Source organism: Cervus elaphus, chromosome 24, assembly GCF_910594005.1.
Source record: "Cervus elaphus chromosome 24, mCerEla1.1, whole genome shotgun sequence".
Classification (NCBI taxonomy): domain Eukaryota; kingdom Metazoa; phylum Chordata; class Mammalia; order Artiodactyla; family Cervidae; genus Cervus; species Cervus elaphus.
The window spans coordinates 26,666,622-26,690,397 of record NC_057838.1 but is presented as its reverse complement, the minus strand read 5'-3'; the positions used below and the strand labels follow the sequence as shown (position 1 = coordinate 26,690,397).

At 41.5% G+C, this 23,776-nt stretch overlaps 1 protein-coding gene across 3 annotated transcripts in view; it reads left to right on the top strand.

Moving 5' to 3' along the window:
* The window catches only part of ULK4 (unc-51 like kinase 4), a 496,555-nt gene that overhangs the window by 115,239 nt on the left and 357,540 nt on the right, over positions 1-23,776 (top strand). For all 3 annotated transcript variants that reach the window (XM_043886762.1, XM_043886763.1, XM_043886761.1), the window contains one exon: positions 4,366-4,493. In XM_043886762.1, coding sequence (XP_043742697.1) covers positions 4,366-4,493 — 128 coding nt within the window. The remainder of the gene's footprint in view (positions 1-4,365; positions 4,494-23,776) is intronic.

The window sequence follows — 23,776 nt, the reverse complement described above, 5'->3', positions numbered from 1 at the left end:
GGTTGCTCATTTAAAATATGGTAATTAGTTAATGCATATTAATAACATGAGTTTGTATTCACATTTTTCATCTGTCTACATTAATAAATGTGTTGTATAAGAGACGTTTTACTTACTTGGCTAAACTTCTTTAAGGAAAGTGTAATCCAAAACCAATTTTAGTACGTTTTTCACTTCCATCGACATTAAATGGGAAAACCATGTCAGCATAGTCATTCACACACATGATTTCTCTCTCTCTCTCTTTTTTTTTTTTTTCTCAGGCTACTGTCTTCTGATGGCCAGGCTGTACTAAGTGATTTTTACCTATGACAGTTGATTGAAACAAATCAATTTTACCTCTGGAGATTTGCAGGAAATAAATCACTTTGATGTTCTCTACATCACTGTGGTTTTTTTTTTTTATCTCATAATTTTGTCTTTATGATATGTACTGGAGGAATTTTTATCCTTTTGCTTAATTTTGATCAAGATACCACTTTGTGATGTAAGCTTCATATCTTTCAACCAATTCCTCACATGGTGAACATTTCATAACATCATCTTTATGTTATGTAGATATGTCTGTTCTGAAATCACTGCCAAGAACCATTTGACTGTTGGACAGAAGCTCTTCAATCTGTGGTTTGGGCTATAGACCTCAACAGCTTCTGCTTTTTTTCCTCCACGTGTAAAATTTAGTTGTGTTGAGCCAAATGGTGAGATGAATTTAAATCAAAGCTGAATACATGGTGGATTGCAACCTACAGTAACCCGGGGTTATTTTGACTCTCTGAAGGTGGTTTTGATTATTCATCCTTGGCACTAGTCTTTGCCTGTAGCCTGTAATCTTGTTGTAAGATTAATACTGTTCTAGAGGTCTGGTGCATGTTGCTTAAGATTAACTATGGTGCCCTGGGCAGTTAGTTTTAGGGAGTCAGTCAGCACTGTTCATTTAGTTTTTCTGAAATGACAAGATGAGAATTTATTTGGGGCACAAGGTGCTTTCAGGTATAGATCCAAAATTAGAGTCTGTAATATATTGCATCTTGTAAGGGACTGGGAATTTTGGTGTTACAAACAAATCTTGTATGCAATTTTTTATCTTTGTTATTTGCCATAGTTTTTCTAGTTTGTTTCCCTCAAAATCATAAGCATTATTTTAGTTTTTCAAGATTGTTAGTAATGGCTGCATAACATTCCATCAATAAGACATAGACTAGACCTCATCATGACTTCTTAGTGACATTTCTGTGTTTTAAAATTACAACCGTTGCTGTACAAAACCTTCATTGCACCTGGAAAAATTTCCTCTCTCACTGTACACTTAAGCTATATTTCACTTATCTCTTGCTGTGTAACTGCTCAAAATGTAGTGGCTTAAACAAGACCAGTAATTTATTTATCTCACCAGTCGGTAGTTTAAGCAAAGCTGGGAAAGATTGAGAATAAACTTCCCAGAAGGCTCACTCAGATGACTGGCAAGCTGGTGCTCGCCATTCCCTGGGAACCCAACTGGGCTGTGGCTTGGGATCCTCAGTTGCTTTCCACGTAGGGCCCCTGAGGGCTAGTACGGCTTCCTCACAGCATAGCAGCTGGGTTCCGAGAGAGAGTGTCTCAACAGAACCAGACAGGAGCCGCATGGCCTTTGCAAACCTGGCTTTGGAAATCGTGCAATGTCACTTCTGTGGCGTCTTTTTCCTACTTCACCTGCCCTCCTCACATGCATCATTACTGGGTATAATGTTGCTGTTCAGTCGCTCAGTAGTGTCTGACTCTTTGCAACCCCATGGATTGCAGCATGCCAGGTTTCCCTGTCCTTCACTGTCTCCCGGAATTTGTTCAAATTCATGACCATTGAGTTGGTGATGCTATCTAACCATCTCATCTTCTGCTGCCCTCTTCTCTTTTTGCCTTCCATCTTTCTCAGAATCTTATGATTTAACAAAACCCCTATTTTGGAATCTTAAGTTGGTTTCCTATTTTTGTCTATCTTATGAACAGTACTGTCATGAGCATTCTTGTACTTAAAGCTCTTTTGATCATCACTTTGTTACACTAAAATTCTTGAGATACAACAACTGGGTCAGAAGAAAATAACATTTTTTTTAAGGCTTTGGAGAAATGACAACTCACTTTCCTACCAGCTAGAGGAAAGACTAAACACTTAAACTTTCATTTTTTTTCTTAAGTATTTATTAATTCATCAGTCTGTCTGTCTAACTATTCACCTGCCTGCCTGTGCCGGGTCTTAGTTGTGGCATGTGGGATCTTCACTTGTGGCCTGTGGACTTCTTAGTTGGGGCATGTGGAAGCTAGTTCCCTGATCAAGGATTGAACCCAGACCCCCTGCATTGGGAGTGTGCGGTCCTAGCCACTGAACCACCAGGGAAGTCCCACAAAGCTGACATTTATTTAACATAGCTAATTTAGACCTTTTCAGATTTTGCAGTTGTCCCTGTAATGTTCTTTGATGTGAAACAGAACTTCCAGATACTGAATTGCAGTCAGATATCATGTCTCTCTAGTCTGCAGTAGTCTGAAACCGTTTTTCAGTACATGGCTAATGGATGTTTTCATGGTTTTGCAGTTATGCACGTGTATGTGTGAGAGTGGTGTCAGTGTGGGAAACAGTTTGTTGTTTTGATCTATGGACTGTACTGTATAAACTAGAACTGAGAGTTGACTGTGGGGAAATGGGCTTTCTGCTGTCAACTGGAAAGGTGAAAACAGGTCCGTTACTCAAGGCCACCTTGGTGTTGATTCTGTTTTTCACCCTGGTTGATGAATTAGTTTGATTATTCGGTTCAGGATCTAGGTGAGACTGATGGATTTGTTGTTGTTCAGTTGCCCAGTTGTGTCTGCCTGTGTGCAGCCCCATGGACTACAGCATGCCAGGTTCTGTTCTTCACCATCTTGAGTTTGAGCTTGCTCAAACTCAGGTACCTTGAGTCAGTGATGCCATCCAATCATCTCATCCTCTATCGTCCCCTTTTCCTCCTGCCTTCAGTCTTTCCCAGAATGGGGGTCTTTTCCAATGAGGCAGCTCTTTGCATCAGGTGGCCAAAGTACTGGAGCATCAGTCCTCCCAATGAGTATTCAGGGTTGATTTCCTTCAGGATTGACTGGTTTGATGTCCTTGCAGTTCAAGGGACTGCCATGCCCTGTAGGCATGCTGTGTAGGGCCACTCAAGATGGATGGGTCTTGGTAGAGAGTTCTGACAAAATGTGGTCCACTGGAGAAAGGGATGGCAAACCACTTCAGCGTTCTTGCCTTCAGAACCTCATGAACAGTATGAAAAGGCAAAAAGACTGGTGCATAGATACAGATATATCTCCATTTTAAAATAGAATCATGTACATGGCTGTGTAAGCGCTTCCTGCCTTCCAGTATAGCACCCAATGTGAAAGCACTTTGGCAACAATAAAAAAAAATTGAGCTGCTTTCACCTACCTTGGACACACAGTGTCACTCGTAGGTGCTTGCCTCTGCCAAGGACTCTCAGGAACTTAAAGTCCTGCTCTCTGTAACCATCTTTATAACAATCCAATTCCATATTTCTGCCTACTTATATCCGTTAACCCTGTGTGTATGTGTATTCCATTTTTTGCATATCCGTAGGCTCCCAGAATGTAGTCTTTTTGTTACAAGAGAAAATGACAGTGATACTCGTCAACACTTATTTTTCTGTGTTGTGTTAAACCTTTAAGTAAAGAATGTTATAGAAATAGTAGAGTAGGAAATGGCAGCCCACTCCAGTATTCTTGCCTGGGAAATCCCATGGACAGAGGAGCCTGATGAATTACAGTCCATGGGATCGCAGAGTCAGACCTCACTGAGCATGTGTACATATATACCCATATATGTATAGAAATTGAGGTTTTTTTCCTTGTGTACCATATTGGCTGTTGTTTTTACTTTATGTCTGTAGGACCTCAGTTGTGTAGACTAGAGGTGTGATCTTTGTGTGTGCAGGTTTGCTCAAAGGTTCATGCATACATGCAGTCGTGACTTTGAGTTCTAGTTAGTTATTGCCACACTTCTGATCATGTGATGGGTGGTTAAGAATCAGGCTTTGTTGTCTGTCTGACCTGGATTTGAATCCAATTTTGTGATTTGGGGCAAAGTGCTTAACTTTTCAAGATTTCCTTTTTTAAAACAGAGATAATATTGTCACCTTTTCCAGCTACTTTTCAGGTTTAAATGAGATCATACATTTTAATAACTTGGTATAGAGTATAGCACTAAAAAAGAATTTCAAAACTGACAAGTGATGTTATTTTATTTTATGCCATCTATTTGGTTATTATAATCTATTTACCTTCAGAGTTGACTGTTCTATTTGTTTCATGCTTTCTTAAAAAATATTCTCATGTTTCCCACAGGACTTTGTCTCTACAATTATCCGTTTGCTGGACAGCCCCTCCACTTCCATTAGAGCCAAAGCCTTTCTGGTTCTTTTATATATTTTGATTCATAACCATGAGATGCTGCTGCTCAGCTGCCAAGCAAGGTAAGATTTTCTCTGATTTTGCCAATGACTTCAGTTTGGTACCTCTTTTATTAGTAGTGTTTCTTGACCCCTATGTACGTGGTTATTGAATGTCATTTTCCTAGATTTTTCCAAGGGCTTAATTTTTCACTTATCACCTCTGTTTGGAAACACTGATGTCGGCTGGTGGTTAAGTACTAGGGATTTCCTAGATCTGAGCACAGTGTGTTAAAGGTAGGGTGTTAAAGGTGGTTCTGGTTTGCATCTTTGTAAGGCATTGTTGACGGGTGGTTTGGTCATAGTTCTCATTAGTATGAGGTTCTGGAAAGAATAGCAGAAAGCCCCGAGGAACCAGTGTAGTGCACCAGAGAAGGAGGCAGAATGGGGATCTGGAGTATGTGGACTGTCCTCGACTGGGCAGATCTCTCATGGTTACTGAGTCTCACCTCTTCTCTCCAAAAGGAGAAGCTTCTAATGTACCTCAGGTTCCCTCCATCCTCTGATGTTTCTCGATTAATGTGTTTGAAACTGTCTGGCCCTGTTTGTTACATCCTGGAGGAACCTTGAGCACATGGTTTACTGTCTATTTCTCGACCTGGTTTTTTACTTAAGGTGGAATACTGGGAAGATTCTAGAATTGCTGAGATGGATCTTGATTAGGGATTGGAAAATTTTATCCTGCAAACAGAGAGTACATGTTTTAGGATTTACAAGTCAAGAAGCAAAATTGTGAATATTATGTATGTACTTCTATTACAAGAGAGAAGACAAATTTTCACAAATTTTTGGTTGACATAATTAAAAATACACTATTCGCAATATATCCCTGGGATGGACTGGCAGATGCAGCCTGTGATATATAGAATGGATGAATAAGGTCATACTGTATAGCACAGAGAACTATATTCAGTAACCTGTGATAAACTGCAATGGAAAGAATATGAAAAATAATGTATGAATCACTTTGCTGTATAGCATAAATTAACACAATATTGTAAATCAACCACTTCACTGAAGTTAAAGAAACAGTGTATACTGCTAATAATTGAGTATATACTTTTTGTAACATAGGTCTAATAATGGGAAAAATAGAATTCTTTTGGGGAGGAGACTTAACATTTTGCTTAATTAGGGGTCAAAGTGAGAGTCCTTATTATCAAATCTGATTGCAAATGTTCCTGTTGATGCTGATCCCTAATGCAGTTCTATGTTTCTTATCTTTGAGAATGTCTTTTCACACAGATGGGTTCTACCACATGTCAATATCAATTCATGGGCACATGACTTTCATTGAGCATGTTCATCACTTCGAAGGCGTTTGTAGTTTTCTGTTAGATTCTTCCCTATATCTGTCTTTAGCCTGTCATCACATTGCAGGTGAACCACTTCTAGGTGTGGGTCATGTGCAGGGTCTTAACAAGTTTCCATTGATTCCCATCTCTCAGGGATCAACCCGTTGTTTTCTTATGTCCATTTGAGAACTGATGTCTCATATGTTTTGTCTATTTGTTGGTGGTTATAGATGAGAGGGTGTGCCCTAATCCTGTGAGCCCATCATGGCTGGAAGCAGAAGTCGCTCTTACCTATCAGTAAAGACCACATCACTGTCTTTGCTGCCTCTCATCTCTCCTTGTATCTACCATCATTTTCCTCCAGGAGAAGTAATACGGTTTCTCAACAGGTGTTCTTCCATCGTTTCTTAGACTCACAGTCTGGTCTCCGTGTAGCAGCTAGAGTGTCTCTCACACAGTGTGAATCCGCTTTTGTTTCTTGCCTGTTCACATTCTCCTCATAACATCCCATTGGGCTGAGGTAACACCCCACACTCTGACCGTGGGCTGCCCTGTCTGACTTCATCTCATGCCTGCCCGCCTCTCAGCCCTTGTGTTCTACCGCTCCTTCGCCTGCTCCATGCCAGCCCAGCCGCACAGTTCTTGTCGCTTCCTGCACACGCTTGCTCATCACACACCCCTCCGGTGTTCCCCACGCCCGCGGTGCTCTCCCCGCACCTATGTGCTTAGCTGATCTCCTCAGCTCATGCAGGTTTCTGTTCAGTCTACTGGTTACTACTTCTGAGAGCCACTCTAATCATCCTATCTCAAATTCCGCTTCTCACCCCAACTCAGAGACTAACTGGAAAGAACCGAATCACTCAGACTATGAGAGCCTGCGTGGGACAGGCTTGGTCCTCCTAGGAAGTGACTGATTTCTGTGTCCCCGAGTGAATATTTAGAAACTTTGGCCGTGGTGGACAGATGGTGGCCTGAATGCACACCCTAACCCTGACCCCTACTCTGCACTCTCTGGAGAGAGAAGGGGCGGGGTGCCTGGAGGGTGAGGCTTAGCCTTGCGGGAGAGGTAAGGGTGGCCCCATTCTTCCTGTGCTGTGGGCAGAGACATGAACACTTTGTCCTCTAAGCTTGGGGGAATAGCAGACTTTAGGTCTTCTGTTGGGTGCAGAATGCAGGTGCTGTTGGCGTGTGGTATTTGGGCCAGTGGTCCTGTCCCCAGGCCATCCACAGTGGAGCTGCCTTGGGGGCCAGTCTGCCCCTGACTGAGGCTGCAGGGGGGTGATCTCATTTTCCAGCACTTGGAGAGAACGTGTCCCCTGCCCACCTGTATCTTTGCCACAACCTGGCCTGATCAGGCTCCGAGCCGGGGGAGGAAGTCTTGAGCGAGCAGAGCTTGGTCACAGTCCACTGACGGAGATGCTGGAAGTACTTGAAGGAGGAAGAACAAGGGCAGGCAGCCCTCATAGAGGCAGAACTAATGGAATAGACAGAATGTTAACAAACAAGGAATGAAAACTCCATGGAGAAGCAGTTTCCTGAAATTCAGCAGAAGAACCAAAAGCAAATGGCCTCTGCTGGGGACAGCATTAGTGCTTTGAAAGGACACAATGACCCACACAGAGCCAATGACAAAGACATGGAGATGCATGTGGAAACAATAGGGAAGTTGGAGTGTTGGTCCAGGAGACCCCACATGCAGAGCATGGGGAATGCCAGGAGGAGGAAAGGAGCAGATGGAGGAGGGTTTCTAATGGAAGAAATCTCAGTAGTCATCTTCTGCTCAAACATGCTGTCTCCTGATGCTGTATTAAACTGAGGGTGAAGGAATCAAAAAGTCACAGAGCTGCAGAGGGGGAGGTGACTGGGGCAGAGGAATACTGTCACCTGTCCTTGTTTTTTGCAAGCTGGAAGGGTGAGAGATGAATGTTCACTGACATCATTAATGTCTGCAGAGGGAGAAGCTGGGAGGAGACCTGATCACCGCCTGGCAGAACTCAGGACAGGCTGGGAAAGGCAGGTGTAAAGGTACCTTTGAAGTCAGTGGTGAGAGGGAGGTGAGACTCAACGTAGGAGGATTGGTGGCAATTTGCGTGAAGACTTGATTCCTAGGCCTGAGCATCCGGGACCCTCTGCCTCTTCTGCTGCACCAGGAGACATGAGAGATATTCAGGGTGGTTTGAACCAGTAAGGCTTCAGAAGTGGGGTTTGAGACATATCAGAGGGAGATGAGATGCTTTGTGAGACCCTCTAATGAGGATCGTAGAAAAGCTGCTTAGTCTCAAGGGTGAGGACATCTGCTTTCTACCCTTCCTTAACTTGCAGGCTGTTGGCAGCCTGGTTTCCATGCTCTTGACCAGAGTTTGGAGATTAACCTCAGGGAAGCTGATCCCATCCCCGCAGGGACTGGCCATTTGGCTGTCCCCTACTGTAGCTCAAGAAACCTTGCCCCATATTCCTGTATTGGAGCCCATCCATCGTGAGCCCCACTCCTGCATGCAGACCTTCCAACAACACTTCAGTGCATCCTCTTAAAATATAAATGGGCAACCAAGAATCACCAGATACATAAGGAAACATGGAACTCAGAAGTCAAGACTCGCCAAGAGACAAGACAAACTCAGCAGAAACAGAGACTTAATGAGAAACAGACAGTTCATGGAAAAAGGAGTGAGGATGATCCTCAATCTGTGAGTAAATGCTGAATCTTCCTTATTATTAGAGGAAAACACCTCATACTCCTCGTTACAAGAGAAACTACACTGACTGTTCTTTCTCAGTCAGCACGTTGATAGAGTCTGAAACATGTTCTGTGGGGGAGGCTTTGGGGCAGCTGGCACTGTCCTGGGCCGCTGGTGGGAATGGCAGAATACTGTGACTACTATGAAGAAGAATTTGGCTGTATCTAGAGAAATTCCATATTTTTACCCTTTGTCCCAGCCATCTCACTTCTCGGATACGCTGTCCAAAGATCTGTTATTGGCAAAGACATGAAATTACACATGTGTGAGGCATCATTTGTTAACGGTAAACTATATACAGCAGACTAGCTGGAGAATTGTGGTCACCCTTGTGTTAGTTTCTCCTTCTTGCCGTAACATGACAGCAAACTCAGTGGTTTAGGACAACACACATGTATTCATCTGACAGTTCATGTGGGTCAGGAAGTCAGGCTCTTCGTAGCTGGACCCCCTGCTCATGTCTCACAGGGTCGAAGTGCAGTTATTGGCTGGTGCTGCAGTCCTTGTCTGAGGCTGAGGTCTTCTCCAAGAGCACTGATTGTTGGCACAGTTCATTCCCTTGCAGCTGTGAGACCGAGGTCCCCGCTTTGTTGCTGGTTTATGGCTGGGGCTTGCTTTCGGCTTCTAGAGGCCGTCCTTCCTCTCCATTGGCAATTCACAGCAGAGCCATTTGCTTTTTTCCTGGAGGCGAGTAGTTGCCCTTTTTATACCTTGAATCCCCTTCCACCAACTCAAATGTCTTTGGCCTCACTCTTCTGCCACCAGCAGTAGAAAACCCCATTTTTAAAGGTTTCAGCGGATTGGGTTCGGCTCATGCAGGTAACCTACATAATTTGAGGATAATCGAATTGGGACTTTATTTTTAAAAATTTCTTATTGGAGTATAGTTGCTTTACAATAGTTGTGTTAGTTTCCGCTGTATAGCAAAATGAATCTGCTGTACATACACATGTATCCCCTCCTTTTTGGGTTTCCTTCCCGTTTAGATCACCGTAGAGCACTGAGGAGGGTTCCCTCTGCTATGCAGTAGGTTCTCATTAGTTACCTATTTTACACGTAGTGGCGGACGTATGTCAACCCCAGTCTCCCAATTCTTTCCCACTCCTTTCCCCTCTTGGTGTTTATATGTCTGTTCTCTACATCTGTGTTTCTTTCTGCTCTGCAGATAGGTTCGCCTCTCTTATTTTTCTAGATTTCACATATGCATGCTAATATATGATACTTGGTTTTCTCTTTCTGACTTACTTCATTCTGTCTTACAGTCTCTAAGCTCATTCACATCTCTGCAAATGAAATAATTTTGTTCCTTTTTATCTTTAAACTCCCTTCACTGTTGTACTCAGATTAGTGTTTTGAATAGTCAAGGGGTAGGAATCGTGGGAGAGACATTTTTAGAATTCTTCTAGCCACAGTCCCCATGATGGAGGACTCAGCAGCTGTTAGGATCTCTATACACAGCCATGAACTGATCACCAAGACGTATTATCCTGATAGAAGCAAGGTGCAGAAGGGTACTTATTATATACTAACTTTTGTGTAGGAATGAGGGAGAAAACAGAAAAGACATGCACTTATTACTATTTTCAAAAAGAATAGAAGGATAAATTAAAAATGAACAAAATGGCATTTTATTTGGAGCGAAAGACAATAGGGAACAGGGATGGGGTGACAGCTCTACTTTGCATATACCTGTTTTATGATTTAGATTTAAGTGTCAGGTGAATTTTTAATATAATTAAAAATAAAATTAAATAAAGCAGTCTCTAAAACTTGAAAAATAATTTGGTAGTGTGTGATGTGACTCCAAAGAAGAGATATTGAAGTGTATAAAGAACACTAATTGTTTGGCAGTGCAGTTGATTCTTGAACAACACGGGATTGAACTTTGCAGGTTTACTTACATGCAGGTATTTTGCCAGTAAATATAGACAGAACTACAATCTGTGGTTGGTTGACTCCTTAGATGCAAAACTATGTGAACATTGAGAGCATAGTTCATATGTGACTTGAGCATCCACGGATTTTGGTATCAGCAGTGGGTCCTGGAACCAAACTGGTAGTTCCATATGAGACATCTTTCATTTCAGTTGCTGTTCCTTCAATAGCCATGGTTCATTTTTCTCTGCTGTCTTAAAGGCATTTTCTTTGTCTTTAGGATTTAAAAAAGTTTAATTGTTATACATCTTTAGTGTGGGTTTCTCCTATTTTGAGTTTGCTCATTTAAGTCTTCTGCTGAATTTGAGTATTTTTCAGGCATTATTTCTTCAGATACTTTTTCAGTCCCATTATTTCTCTCCCTTTCTGGATCTTGATGATACAAATACAAGGCATTTTGTTATTGTCTGGTAGGTCCCTGAGACGCTTTCTTTTATAAGCCTATTTGTATCTGCTTTTCAGATATTGTGAATTCAGCTAATCTGTCCTTAAGTTTTCCGATTGTGTTTTCTGTTACCTGTGCTCCACTCTTGAGCCTGTCCATTGACTTTTAAGTTTTGGTTATTGTAGTTTTCAAAAGTTCTGTAGCTTACATTGGTTATTTTAAAAACTTTTTTCTCCTAAAATTTTCAGTTCTTTCATATCATTTGAAACATTTTTATGATGCCTCCTTAGAAATTCTTATTAGATCCTTCTAGTACCTGGTTCATATTGGTGTTAGCATCTCTTGATTGTGTTTTTTTGATTCATGTTGTGATTTTCCTGGTTCTTGCTATGGTTTGTGATTTTTAAGATTATATCCTGGACATTTTGCCTATTACCTTGTGTAATAGGGTGTGTCTTCATCTCGCTTGGTGTTAAGTCTTGTCACTGCTAGGGGAGGGACGAAGGTCCCGCTCATCACTGGGACCCATTGATAAGTAACCTGCCAGGGAAATCAGATTGCTGTTTGCTTCTCCTGGCCAGGGAATGGAAGTTCAGCCACTTGCTCAGACACGCTGTCACTGCCCCTGCAGGGAGACTGGAGAGTGGCTTGCTTGGCTGGGCAAGGAATGGAGGGCCTGCTGCCCGCTGTCTTATAGGAATTACGCCTACAGGGGAATCAGGTCACTGCTGCCTGCTTCCACCAGGCAGAGGATGGAAGGTTAGTGCACTGTTTGGCCTTGCCCACACCTCCCAGATGGGAGGTTGGTATGTGTTCCTTTTTGCTTTGCTGCCCAGGTATTACATCAGTGTGCATATGAAATGCAGTGTTGAATATAAATGTTTGCAAAAGGGAGGCAGGCTTCAGGTTAGAGAGATGTTAAAATTCTCTGTGATGAGTTCATAGAGGAAATTGTTCTCTCTTCCATACCTGTGCCTTGGAACTCCATTAGCAGCTGGATGTTTGAGCTAACGGCAATGCTACCCATCTCCTGAGAACTGAAACCTCACATCAAGAGCCCATGATAACCTTTGCTACATTATATAGATATTTTGTTCCTGCTTACCATCATCACCATCAGCCTTTTGTGGATTAAATTTCAGTACATTTTCTATGATGTCAGCTCTCAAATCTATCTTGCACGACAGGCAGTGAAATTGAGCTGTCAGGATTAGATAAAAAGGATATGATAGCCCCCAAATGTCCACCTATTTCTCCAAATGGCTTCATACTCATATTGAAAATGACGGGAGATAAAATAGGGTCTTATGTTTCTCTAGAAATGATAACCCTTTTAGGGGATGAAGAGCCTTGTAAGTTCATTGTGTGGTTTGTTATGAGCCTGAAATGTCAATGCCTCCTGATGGATCAGGTTTTCCTAGACCTTTTTTTTCTCCCTTCCCCATAGCATTGCTATTAATATGGTAATCAGTGGGGGGAAAAATCTGCTTTGATCTTGAAGATTTAAAAAAATTTTACTCTGTATAATTGGTTAACTGTGTGGGAAAAATTATTTTCTCAGCTTACACCATACAAAAGTCAATTCCAGATGGATTAAAGAATTACATGTGAGAAAGAAACTCTAAACAGCTGGAAGAAAATATGTTTAAATATGGGCAAGGAAAGCTTTTCTGAGCAGAAAAGCAATGAAATAAACCATAAAAGGAGATACTGATAGTTTGGCTATATATAGTTTAGAAACTTTTATATGCCCCACAAATCAGAAATAAAATGCTAAGAAATTCTGTAAAGTTTTGTGTCATAGGTAATAGAGTTAATCTATGTAAAGAGATTCATAAAAATAGTCTCAAGAATAATCAGAGAAGTGCAATTTAAAATGATAAATACTTTTTCTATCCATTATAGTGTCAAATTAAGGAAAAAAACACCTACCACTATCTTATATCCTAAGTACAGTTAGAGGGGCAACTTTTGACTAGTTGGTGAGTTTACCTTTTTGAGGGCATCTGAGCATGATGACAAATGTATATCATGAATCCTAATGATTGAGAAGTTCTACTGTTATAAATAAACTTGAATCACAGAATTGTACTTTTGTCAAATACTTGAAGGATATGACCCAGGTTTTTGTTGGTTGCTTAGAGTTTCCTTAATTTTAGCTATTAGATACAGAAGTATCTGGGCTTCCCAAGTAGTGCTAGAGAATACACTTGCCAATGCAGGAAGAGACAGAGATGTGAATTTGATCCTTGGGTCAGGAAGATCACCTGGAGAAGGAAATGGTTACTCACACCAGTATTCTCGCCTTGGGAAATCCCACGGACAGAGGAGCTTGGGGCACTATGGTCCCTGGAGTCTCAAAGAGTCGGACACGACTGAGCGACTGTGCATGTGAAAATCCTGCAGGTTCTTCAGAGATTCTCCAAGGTCCTTGTGACCCTGTCCACACTGTTTGGCAGCAATGTAATATTTCCTCGGTGATTGTGATCACTCACTCTTCATCAGTAGAGTGATCCTCTCCATGCCCCAGATGGAATTATTTTGTCCTCTGGTGGAAACCTTTCTTGCTCGGAACCATTCCAGCAAAACTCAGGGTCGTGGAAACTAGGTAAAAAAGCAGTGAGTGGGCTGTTAGGTGTAACAGTGAGAGGTAGTCATTCCCACTTCTGCCTCTCAGTTACCACCAGACCCGTGTGTTTTGATGATGGGGAATGCTAAAGCCTATGTTTAGTTTGCTGATGCAAAGCATTCCACCGCATTGTTATGAGACCTGGTGTTGTGTTTTTTTCCCAGCTGGCAGCACCACCGAGTTTGCAGTCGCCCATTCTTCCTCTCAGTTAAGCCAGGTGTTTCTGGGTGATGGGCTACTTGCTGAATTCAATGGGCCTGAGCATATTACCCACTTCTGCAGTCAGTAAGTTTCTTGATCAGATAGAGTGTTACTTTTGATTATCATGATGATAAATAAGGCACTTCTTTTGTCTGTACTTAAAGGAGAGTTTCCTGCCCCTTTCATGCACCAGTCTGTTGTTAGCTGGCTGGCTGGTCTTCCCAGGTTATGGGCCAGGCTGGGGGCGCAGTTTTGCTTTCTCGTGTTGGCTGGATGGGCAGGATCTCGGTCACAATTGAAGAGGTGCATTCCTTGTGCTGAGCCCATGTGTCTCCTCTAATACTGCCACCAGGCCACTCTGGCTGAGGGCCCGTGAGCAAGCCTGGGAGTGACTGGAGAAATAGTGTGGGCTCACATTTGCAGGATGTGTCATCTTCTCTAGCTGCTTGTAGAGAGGCTTCTCTAAAGTCATTGTCCTTTAGCGGGCATCCACACGGTGCACAAATGTCATCATGCTTTGTGCGCATTCTGAGATGTCCACTCATACAGACCTTTCCCAGAACTTCTGGTCACCAGTTTTTAACTCTTTTTTTTTTTTTTTAAAGTCCCTGGCCATCAATAGAAGATTCGAGCTGATAGCCAGTGCCCATGAAATCAGCAGGCATCAGTACCTTTAGCCATGTCTCAGTTTGAACGTAAAGTAAAACAAAATGTGTTGGGCTTCCTTTTCGGGGACTCATTTGATTTCTTTTGTCATGCTGTTAGCAGTCTACTTTGATTTGCTGCCAGCGTATTGTAGTGAACCATTCACTAACCAGGCTCAGTGGTTTTCTTGTTCGGTCAACTGCTTATAAATAATTCTTCATCAGGATCGAGAGAGGAGAGACAGTGCTAAAGAGAATGTGTCAAAGGACTGTGCACCACCTGCTCGTTCAGCTTAGTAGTTCTTACTGGACCTGTTCAAGCTCCGCTCTTAAATTTATCAGTGCACTTGGTGATGGGTTACTGCTGTGTGTGCCCAGCGGTAGTGGCTTGGCGTGTTAGGTTAATGATACGGTTAGTGATGGGTTACTCATACCATGTGATCATTGGATGTCACTCGTCATGTTCATCCTCTATCAGGGGCTGTTTCTCAAAAGAACAGTGATCTGCAGATGAGAATATGACTTAACTCTAAAACTTGGCAGCTAAAACCCTTAGCTGCTCTAACAAAATGTCAAAGATTGGTGGCTTATAAAGGGGCTTTCTTGGTGGCTCAGATGGGTGGCTTAAAAATGACATATATATTTCTCATAGTACTGGAGGCTGGAAGTTGGAGATCAGGATGCTATTGTGGGTTGGTTGAAGGCCCTCCTCTAGGTTGCAGGCTTATCTTTGTGTTCACACATGAAGGAAGGGATTAGGGCCCTCTGTGGGCTCTCTTTTATAAAGGCACTGATTCCTTCATGAGAGCTCTACCCCCATGACCTAATCACCTCCTAACATCATAGCATTGTGTGTTAGGATTCTAGTTAAATTTGGGGATGAACACAAACCTTCAGACGATAGCAACCTAAAGACCTGTGTTGTGATTCATTTATTGGTGTTTTCCTGGGGCCCCATAAATATTCCCACAAGATAACCCACAAGATACTGAAAGCATCAGTAGATGTGTTGGGTCATATGGCCCATGTGGCAGAACTGCTTACACTGCAGATGGGAATTGCAACAGAGCCTTCATTCATTCCAGCTCCATTAGAAACTAGTTAGTATGTGGGTCTCTCAGAAAATGAGTCAGAGGGACACAGTCAAAGGGGGTGTATATTGCCGCCTAGGTTCACAAAGCCCACTTTTTGGTCATAATCAGTAGAAGATAAATAACTTGTCTTTGCTCTGGAGGGATAGCTCAACATGTTCTAGATTATTAAGCCCTAGAAACTTCATTGGGGCCTAGTAGACAATGGATTTTTATGGAGTTTATCTGTCTCTTAAATGTCTTACTAAGCCAGCTGAAGTTCCTCAGGTCCAGTAGCCTAATGTCTAACGTCATCAGAGTGCTAGTGTGTAAGTACAAGTGTGATGTTGGTGGGACATCAGGATGTGCAGATCTTTGCTGCCTGATGACCAAGAGCGGGCTTGTTGGCAGAGCTCAGAGGAAAGGCCCTGAACGTTTGCTGTTTGCCGTGATGATTGTAATAAGCAAACATGTGCTGGTGGTTCTTCCATATTTACATGTAGAAAAAAGCCTTTGCCAGGTCAATAGCAACTATAAGATCCCAGGGCAGTGCTAATTTGCTGCAGTAGAGGTACCAAGCTGAAATCACAGCTGCAGTTGCAGTCACAACCTGTTTGCATTTTGGGTAATCCACAGTTGAGGTCCATCACAGTCATTTTTCTGAAATTCTGCACAGACCAAATAGACAAATGGACATATAATAGATTTTTATCATCCCTGTGCCTGTCAGTTTTGTTTGTTTTGTTTTTTTGATGTTGGTATCAATTTCTATCATTTGGTTTTCTATGGATATGAGTTAATATCTTTTTAGAGAGGGGACATGTCAGGAACTCCTGTTTGTCCCCTTTTTTTGTTTTTAATCATAATGGCCCTTGCTGCAGAGATCATGTAGCCAGTGTGTGGATTCTGCTGATTGCTAACTATGTCTAGTCCTAAATGTCTATTACATTTTGAAACTGAAGAAATAAACACAGAATAGGTCTGTACATGTGGTGTGTTCATGTCATTTAAATTTAGATCAAAACTATCACCTGAGCATCATAACCCAAGAGGCAGCAGCTTTAATTACAAAGAAAAGTATTGGATGATGAGCTTGCTGAAGATCCCTTATTTTTCTTAACATGTATATTTTATTGAAGTATGGTTGACTTACAGTTTCAGGTGTGCGGCAAGCTGATTCAGTTCTACATATAAATTTATATTATTTTTGAAATTATTTTCCATTATAGGTTATTACAAGATATTGACTATAGCTCCCTGTGCTACACCTTTGTTGCTTGTTGCATATCTGTTTTATAAAAATTAGAAATCTAGCATTTTATTCATACTGAGTCAAACAAGTGGAATCAAAACGTCATAAATTTTTTAGTTAGGCAAAAATTCATAAGTTTTCTAAAAGGATCCCTTATTTATTTATTGAAGTATAGTTGATTTACAATGTTTCAGGTGTACAAGTAATTCAGGGATATATATACACATGTGTCTATTTTTCAGGTTCTTTTCCATTATAGGTTTTTATAAGATATTGAATATACCCATGTTCTAAATAGTAGGTCCTTGTTTATTTTATACATAGTAATCTGTATCTGTTAATTTTAAATTCCAAATTTATTCCTCCCCCCAAAATTCCATATTTAAACTACACATTTTCTCTGAAGGGAGAAAAGTCAGTTATAAAAATTGTGCAGTAGATAGATACCAATGGGTTTAGATTGAAGTGAAGCAAGGAAAAATGTGGTGTTTTGATTTTCTGAAATAGTATGTGGTCTCAACAAGAAACTATTTGTGAGGTGGTCTAAGGCGAATCCAAATGGGATGGATTAGCCACAGTTTGCATCTTATGCAGCAGCATACTGCACATGGGAAGGTCTGCAGCAGAAGTAGACAGTGGAGTGGCCCATTGGTGGGCACAGTGAGTCCAGTAGGACCGGAAGGGGAGGGAGGGGCTTCAGGGGGTAGGAATGGGGGTGGGGCAGGGGTGATGGCATCCTGGAGGATCCCGGACTAAGGTAAAGGAGCATGGCTTCTCCGTTTAAAAAATACGTATGATTGATTTCTCGTAACGTGGATGTGCCATTCTCTTTCAAAAAGACTATTGGAGTCTTATCTCCTATTCTCACCATTTCCAGGCAGTTTGTTCTTGTCTCTCAAGTTCCTTTCTTTTTCTCCTCTTCACCTGCACACTCGTAACTGCTAATGGCCTATCTGGCTTCCTTCCTCTCTCATCATTTATCTGTGCCATGCCAGAGTCACGTTCTTCAAATGCCACTTTTATCAGGTCACTCCTTTGCTTTAAAATTTCTCCATCCTGCAGTCTTCCTGGGATCCTTCTCCTTGTAGTTACCATGGTCTTTGTGCTGGGTTTGCTGGTACTAGTTTTTTCCAATAACTGTCCTTAGATTTGAGGAACTCACCTCTTCTTATCAGTTCCAGCGCCTAAACTTGTCTCCCTGCCATTTGGAGCTGCGGGTGCTGCTGGGGTTCTCCCTGCTTCCCGGGCAGGTTTCTCCTTCCTGTGTGCCTGCCTCTGCCCCCTTCCATCTGCACCGTCAGCTTGACAAAATTCTTGGAAGGTTCTAGCTGTGAATGGTACAGCTTCCTCTTTTTAGGGATAATGTGGATTTCCTGAGGGGATGTGGGAAAAAGAGGAGTAAAATGCTTGGGTTCAGCTGGCCAGCTTGAACCAGAATTTTCCTGTGCAGTGAAAGGGCTCATGGTAGGAGTTAACATGCATTCTTTGCTTTCTCCCCACCTCAGTCTCTTCTTCTTCGCTGGTTCTCCCTCTTCTGCACCTTCCTGGGCCCTCTTTATTGCTCTTTCACCACTGTCCCAGGGTCATTTCATCCAATCCGTGGCTTCAAATAGGTTGGTATGCATCTATAAGACCTCTCCAAACTCCCGGTTTGCATATTCTTTACATATTCACTGTCATGCCCAAGAGGAATCTTCAAGTTGCCCCAAAGGAACCCAGTCCGCTCCCTAAGTCTATCTTCACTCCCAGGCTTCCCCATCTCACTAACACTTGGATTATTGTTCAGCTTGTCGATCTTTTTAACTTAATACCCTTGTAGACCACTAAGAATAACATTTGCAGTTTGGTTGTAGAGAAATTGTAAAGTGTTTATGGATTCTATACTCGAATGTCTCCACATTTTATTTCCTTCATAGGATGTGAGTTCTTTTAGTAGCTAATGTTCCCTTGTCCGTGAAGTCAGTTTATTCTCCTGTAGCCTGTGTAAACACATCCTGTAATGGGAAGGCGTTCGAGAGGGCATGAAGAAATGGAGCATCATTCTAGAGGGAGTTTTATATTGTTATGGATCCCATCAGTCTTTTATTTCTCCCAGCAGAGGTAATGGATATCTCCTTATGTTTTAACAGTCTGTACTAGTGGCTGAAAGTGAGTAGTTTTTGCCTTAAAGAAATGGTATGTCATACTATGGCAATTAAGTAGCACAGTATTAAATTTTTTTGTAATAGGTAGTTTAGATTTTAGAAAAAATTGACTCCTCAGACACAAGTATAAATTTCCTTTTTCTACTCTATAAATTTTGATGGAAGTTCTTGTGCATTCTTTGATGTCCAGAAGATAAACATTTCCATTTTCTCTGCCCTGTATTTCTGTTATTTATTTGGAGGATTTATTTATTTGGATCCCTGTTACTTATTTGGAGGATTTCCTGGAACAGGGAAAGAAGCCCACTTTTGAACCATCATCATCTCTGGTTGGATTAAGGTGATCCAGGGTTACATGTAAATCTGGTCTGAAGGAGCTTAACCCTCGGTCTCAAAGTAATCCTTCCACTTCTCACAGACTATATATATAGAGTCCAACGCTCATCAGAAAGCAATTGGGCCTGCAAGAGGATAAGATGATATGATACAAAAAACAAGTGAGATAAATTACAGTATACACAGAGGTTACAGAGACTGGAACTAATCACAAAGATACCTTAAAATAACTATGATCAGTGTATTCAGGAATTTGGAAAATAGAAAATTTCAGTAGAGAACTAAAACTATAAAAACAAATAGAGTGGATATTCTATAACTGAAATGCAGAACTCGTGGGATTGGGTTAACTACATATTAGACACAGCTGAGTAGAGAATTAATATACTGTTCTAAATTCATCTGGGACCAATGAAGAGACAAAAGGATGGAAAATATGGAGAAGAGCAGAAGAGACGCAGGAGAAAACAGTGAGGAAGTGATGGTTTGTACAGTAAGTGGTAAATGGATCATTTTGATATCAGTATAAGAAAAAAAAAAGCTCTAAATTACTCTGTGCATAGAAGTTAATTCATGTCGATTTAAATCATGTAAAAAGAGAAAACAAGTTTCCAGTAGCTAACACATGAAAATTTCTTTATTACCTTGGAATAGACCAAATTTTTTTTTTTAAGTGGGACACAAGAGCACTGTCATAAAATATTGATAAATTGGATTACCTTAAAATTAAGATCTTGTGTTCACCACAAGGGATCACTGAGAAAGTAACAAGTCCATAGTGTAGTGGAAAGTATTTGCTACACATGTGATTGATGTGGGCCCTTAACTAAAATGTATAAGGCACGGAAGAGCAGATAATACAAGAGAGAAATGAGTGTAGACTTGAACAGGAACTTTACTAAACCGGTTATCTTCAAATGGCCAATTAACACATGAAAAAATTGTGGCAAGAATATAGAGCAATTGGAATTCTTATACCTACCCGTTGCAGTGTAAATTGACTTCATCTCTTTGGAAAACTGACCATCAGCAGTGCCTATTAATCTGAAGCCAGGCATACCTTATGATCCAGCGGTCTCACTTCCAAGTATATATCCAACAGAAATGTTTCCATGGATCCAGCCTAAGTTACGCTTGGTAGTACGCATGAGTTGAGACAGCCTCAATGTCCGTCAGCACTGAAATGAATAAACTGTGGTATATTTACATGCTCGAATACTACTCAACATTGGGCATTTTTGACATGAACTTTAGCATCAGTAACTCTAGGATGTTTCTCTTGAGCCAGTTAGTTTCACATTCCTGCTGTCAGCCTGGGACGCAGGGACCTGGCTGCCTGGGCCTGGGGAGCCCCCTGGGGAAGGGGGCTAGAAGTCCTGGTGTTTGTTGAGAAATTCACCTAGACTCCCTGTTTTGTTAGGTGGCCCCTTCTTTGGCTTGGCTTGCTTTCGCTTAGTCTAGAACCTTTCTGCTTTACTTTCTATAGAGAATAAATCTTCAAACTTCTGCCTTTGTACAAGTCTGATAGCTGTCACTTAGATTCATTGGGTAGAAAAGGTAATCTACAAATGAAATTGCTTTTTAGTCAGACTTTGCCAAAAATGTGTACTTTTGCTCCTTTTCTTCCACCCTTAGTTTTAGAAGTACCTTTTCAATGCATATTACCAGGGCAAGTGTGTCTGCCTGGAAAAGCAATGGGATTAGATTCCTTTTAAAATCCTTATGATAAAGCAGTTTCCAGTGGATTGAAGACTTCATTGTGAAAGACAGAAGGAGAAGAAAGAAGAGGGACAGTTCTAGACCATATAAATTTCAGATCAATAACAAAAGACCAGTAACCCATGGGTGAATCAGCAGAAGACCTGAATAGGTATTGTAGAAATGAAAAAATATGAACAACAGAGAAATATCAGAATATGCCTACCATAATAATTACTAAAGTTTGCATTAACACCACAAGATCAGTTCAGTCACTCAGTCATGTCCGACTCTTTGCGACCCCATCAACTGCAGCATGCCAGGCCTCCCAGTCCATCACCAACTCCTGGAGTTTACTCAAACTCATGTCGATTGAGTCGGTGATGCCATCTAACCATCTCATCCTCTGTCGTCCCCTTCTTCTGCCTTCAATCTTTACCAACATCAGGGTCTTTTCAAATGAGTCAGCTCTTCGCGTCAGGTGGCAAAATATTGGAGTTTCAGCTTCAATATCATTCCTACCAATGAACACCCAGGACTGATCTCCTTCAGGATGGACTGGTTGGATCTCCTTGCAGTCCAAGGGACTCTCAAGAGTCTTCTCCAACACCTCAGTTCAAAAGCATCAATTCTTCGGTGCCCAGCTTTCTTTATAGTCCAACTCTCACATCCATACATGACTACTAGAAAAACCACAGCCTTGACTAGATGGACCTTTGTTGACAAAGTAATGTCTCTGCTTTTTAATTATGCTATCTAGTTTGGTCATAACTTTCCTTCCAAGGAGTAAGCCTCTTTTGATTTCATGGCTGCAATCACCATCTGCAGTGATTTTGGAGCCCAGAAAAATAAAGTCAGCCACTGTTTCCACTGTTTCCCCATCTATTTGCCATGAAGTGATGGGACCGGATGCCATGATCTTAGTTTTCTAAATGTTGAGCTTTAAGCCAGCTTTTTCACTCTCCTCTTTCACTTTCATCAAGAGACTCTTTAGTTCTTCTTCACTTTCTGCCATAAGGGTGGTGTCATCTGCATATCTGAGGTTTTGCTATTTGTCCCGGCAATCTTGATTCCAGCATGTGCTTCTTCCAGCCCAGCATTTCTCATGATGTACTCTGCATATAAGTTAAATAAGCAGGGTGACAATATACAGCCTTGACGTACTCCCTTTCCTGTTTGGAACCAGTCTGTTGGTCCATGTCCAGTTCTAACTGTTGCTTCCTGACCTGCATACAGGTTTCTCAAGAGGCAGGTCAGGTGGTCTGGTATTCCCATCTCTTGAAGAATTTTCCACAGTTTATTGTGATCCACACAGTCAAAGGTTTTGGCATAGTCAGTAAAGCAGAAATAGATGTTTTTCTGAAACTCTCTTGCTTTTTTGATGATCCAGTGAATGTTGGCAATTTGATCTCTGCCTTTTCTAAAACCAGCTTGAACATCTGGAAGTTCACGGTTCATGTGTTGCTGAAGCCTGACCTGGAGAATTTTGAGCGTTACTTTACTAGCATGTGAGATGAGTGCAATTGTGCGGTAGTTTGAGCATTCTTTGGCATTGCCTTTCTTTGGGATTGGAATGAAAACTGACCTTCTCCAGTCCTGTGGCCACTGCTGAGTTTCCAAATTTGCTGACATACTGAGTGCAGCACTTTCACAGCATCATCTTTTAGGATTTGAAATAGCTCAGCTGGAATTCCATCACCTCCACTAGCTTTGTTTGTAGTGATGCTTCCTAAGGCCCACTTGACTCCACATTCCAGATTGTCTGGCACTAGGTGAGTGATCACACCATGGTGATTATCTGGAGAGGTCTGACAGAATGTGGTCCACTGGAGAAGGCAGTGGCAAACCACTTCAGTATTCTTGCCTTGAGAACCCCATGAACAGTATGAAAAGGCAAAAAGAGAGGACACTGAAAGAGGAACGCCCCAGGTCGGTAGGTGCCCAATGTGCTACTGGAGATCACTGGAGAAATAACTCCAGAAAGGATGAAGGGATGGAGCCAAAGCAAAAACAACACCCAGTTGTGGATGTGACTGGTGATAAGAAGCAAGGTCCAATGCTGTAAAGAGCAATATTGCATAGGAACCTGGAATGTTAGGTCCATGAATCTAGGCAAATTGGAAGTGGTCAAACAGGAGATAGTGAGTGAATGTTGATATTCTAGGAATCAGTGAACTAAGATGGACTAGAATGGGTGAATTTAACTCAGATGACCATTATATCTACTACTATGGGCAGGAATCCCTTAGGAGAAATGGAGTAACTATCACAGTCAACAAAAGAGTCTGAAATGCAGTACTTGGATGCAGTCTCAAAAACGACAGAATGATCTCTGCTCGTTTCCAAGGCAAACCATTCAATATCACGGTAATCCAAGTTTATGCCCTGACCAGTAACGCTGAAGAAGCTGAACAGTTCTATGAATACCTACAAGACCTTTTAGAAATAACACCCCAAAAAGATGTCCTTTTCATTATAGGGGACTGGAATGCAAAAGTAGGAGGTCAAGAAATACCTGGAGTAATAGGCAAATTTGGCCTTGGAGTAACGAAAAGCAGGGCAAAGGCTAATAGGGTTTTGCCAAGAAAACACCAGAAAATAGAAATGAGCAAAAATTTGATGCTACTAAATACTGGTGAGGTGTAACTCAGGGGGAACTTGTATGCCACTGGGACAACCATTTTGGGAAACCATTTGGCAGTGTTGTGAAGTGGGACATTTGAGGCTCCATTTCTTTGTTTTATTTTTTTAAAACTGAACTATAGTTGATTTACAATATTATGTTAGTTTCATGTGTATAGCAAAGTGACTTGATTATATATATATATGTATATCTATATATATATATTTTCTAATTCTTTTCCATTATAGTTGTTGTAAGGAATTATGTTTCCTTCTTGTGCTATATGGTAAATCCTTGTTGTCGATCTATTTTTTATATAGTATTGTGTATCTGTTAATCCTGTACTACCAGTTTATC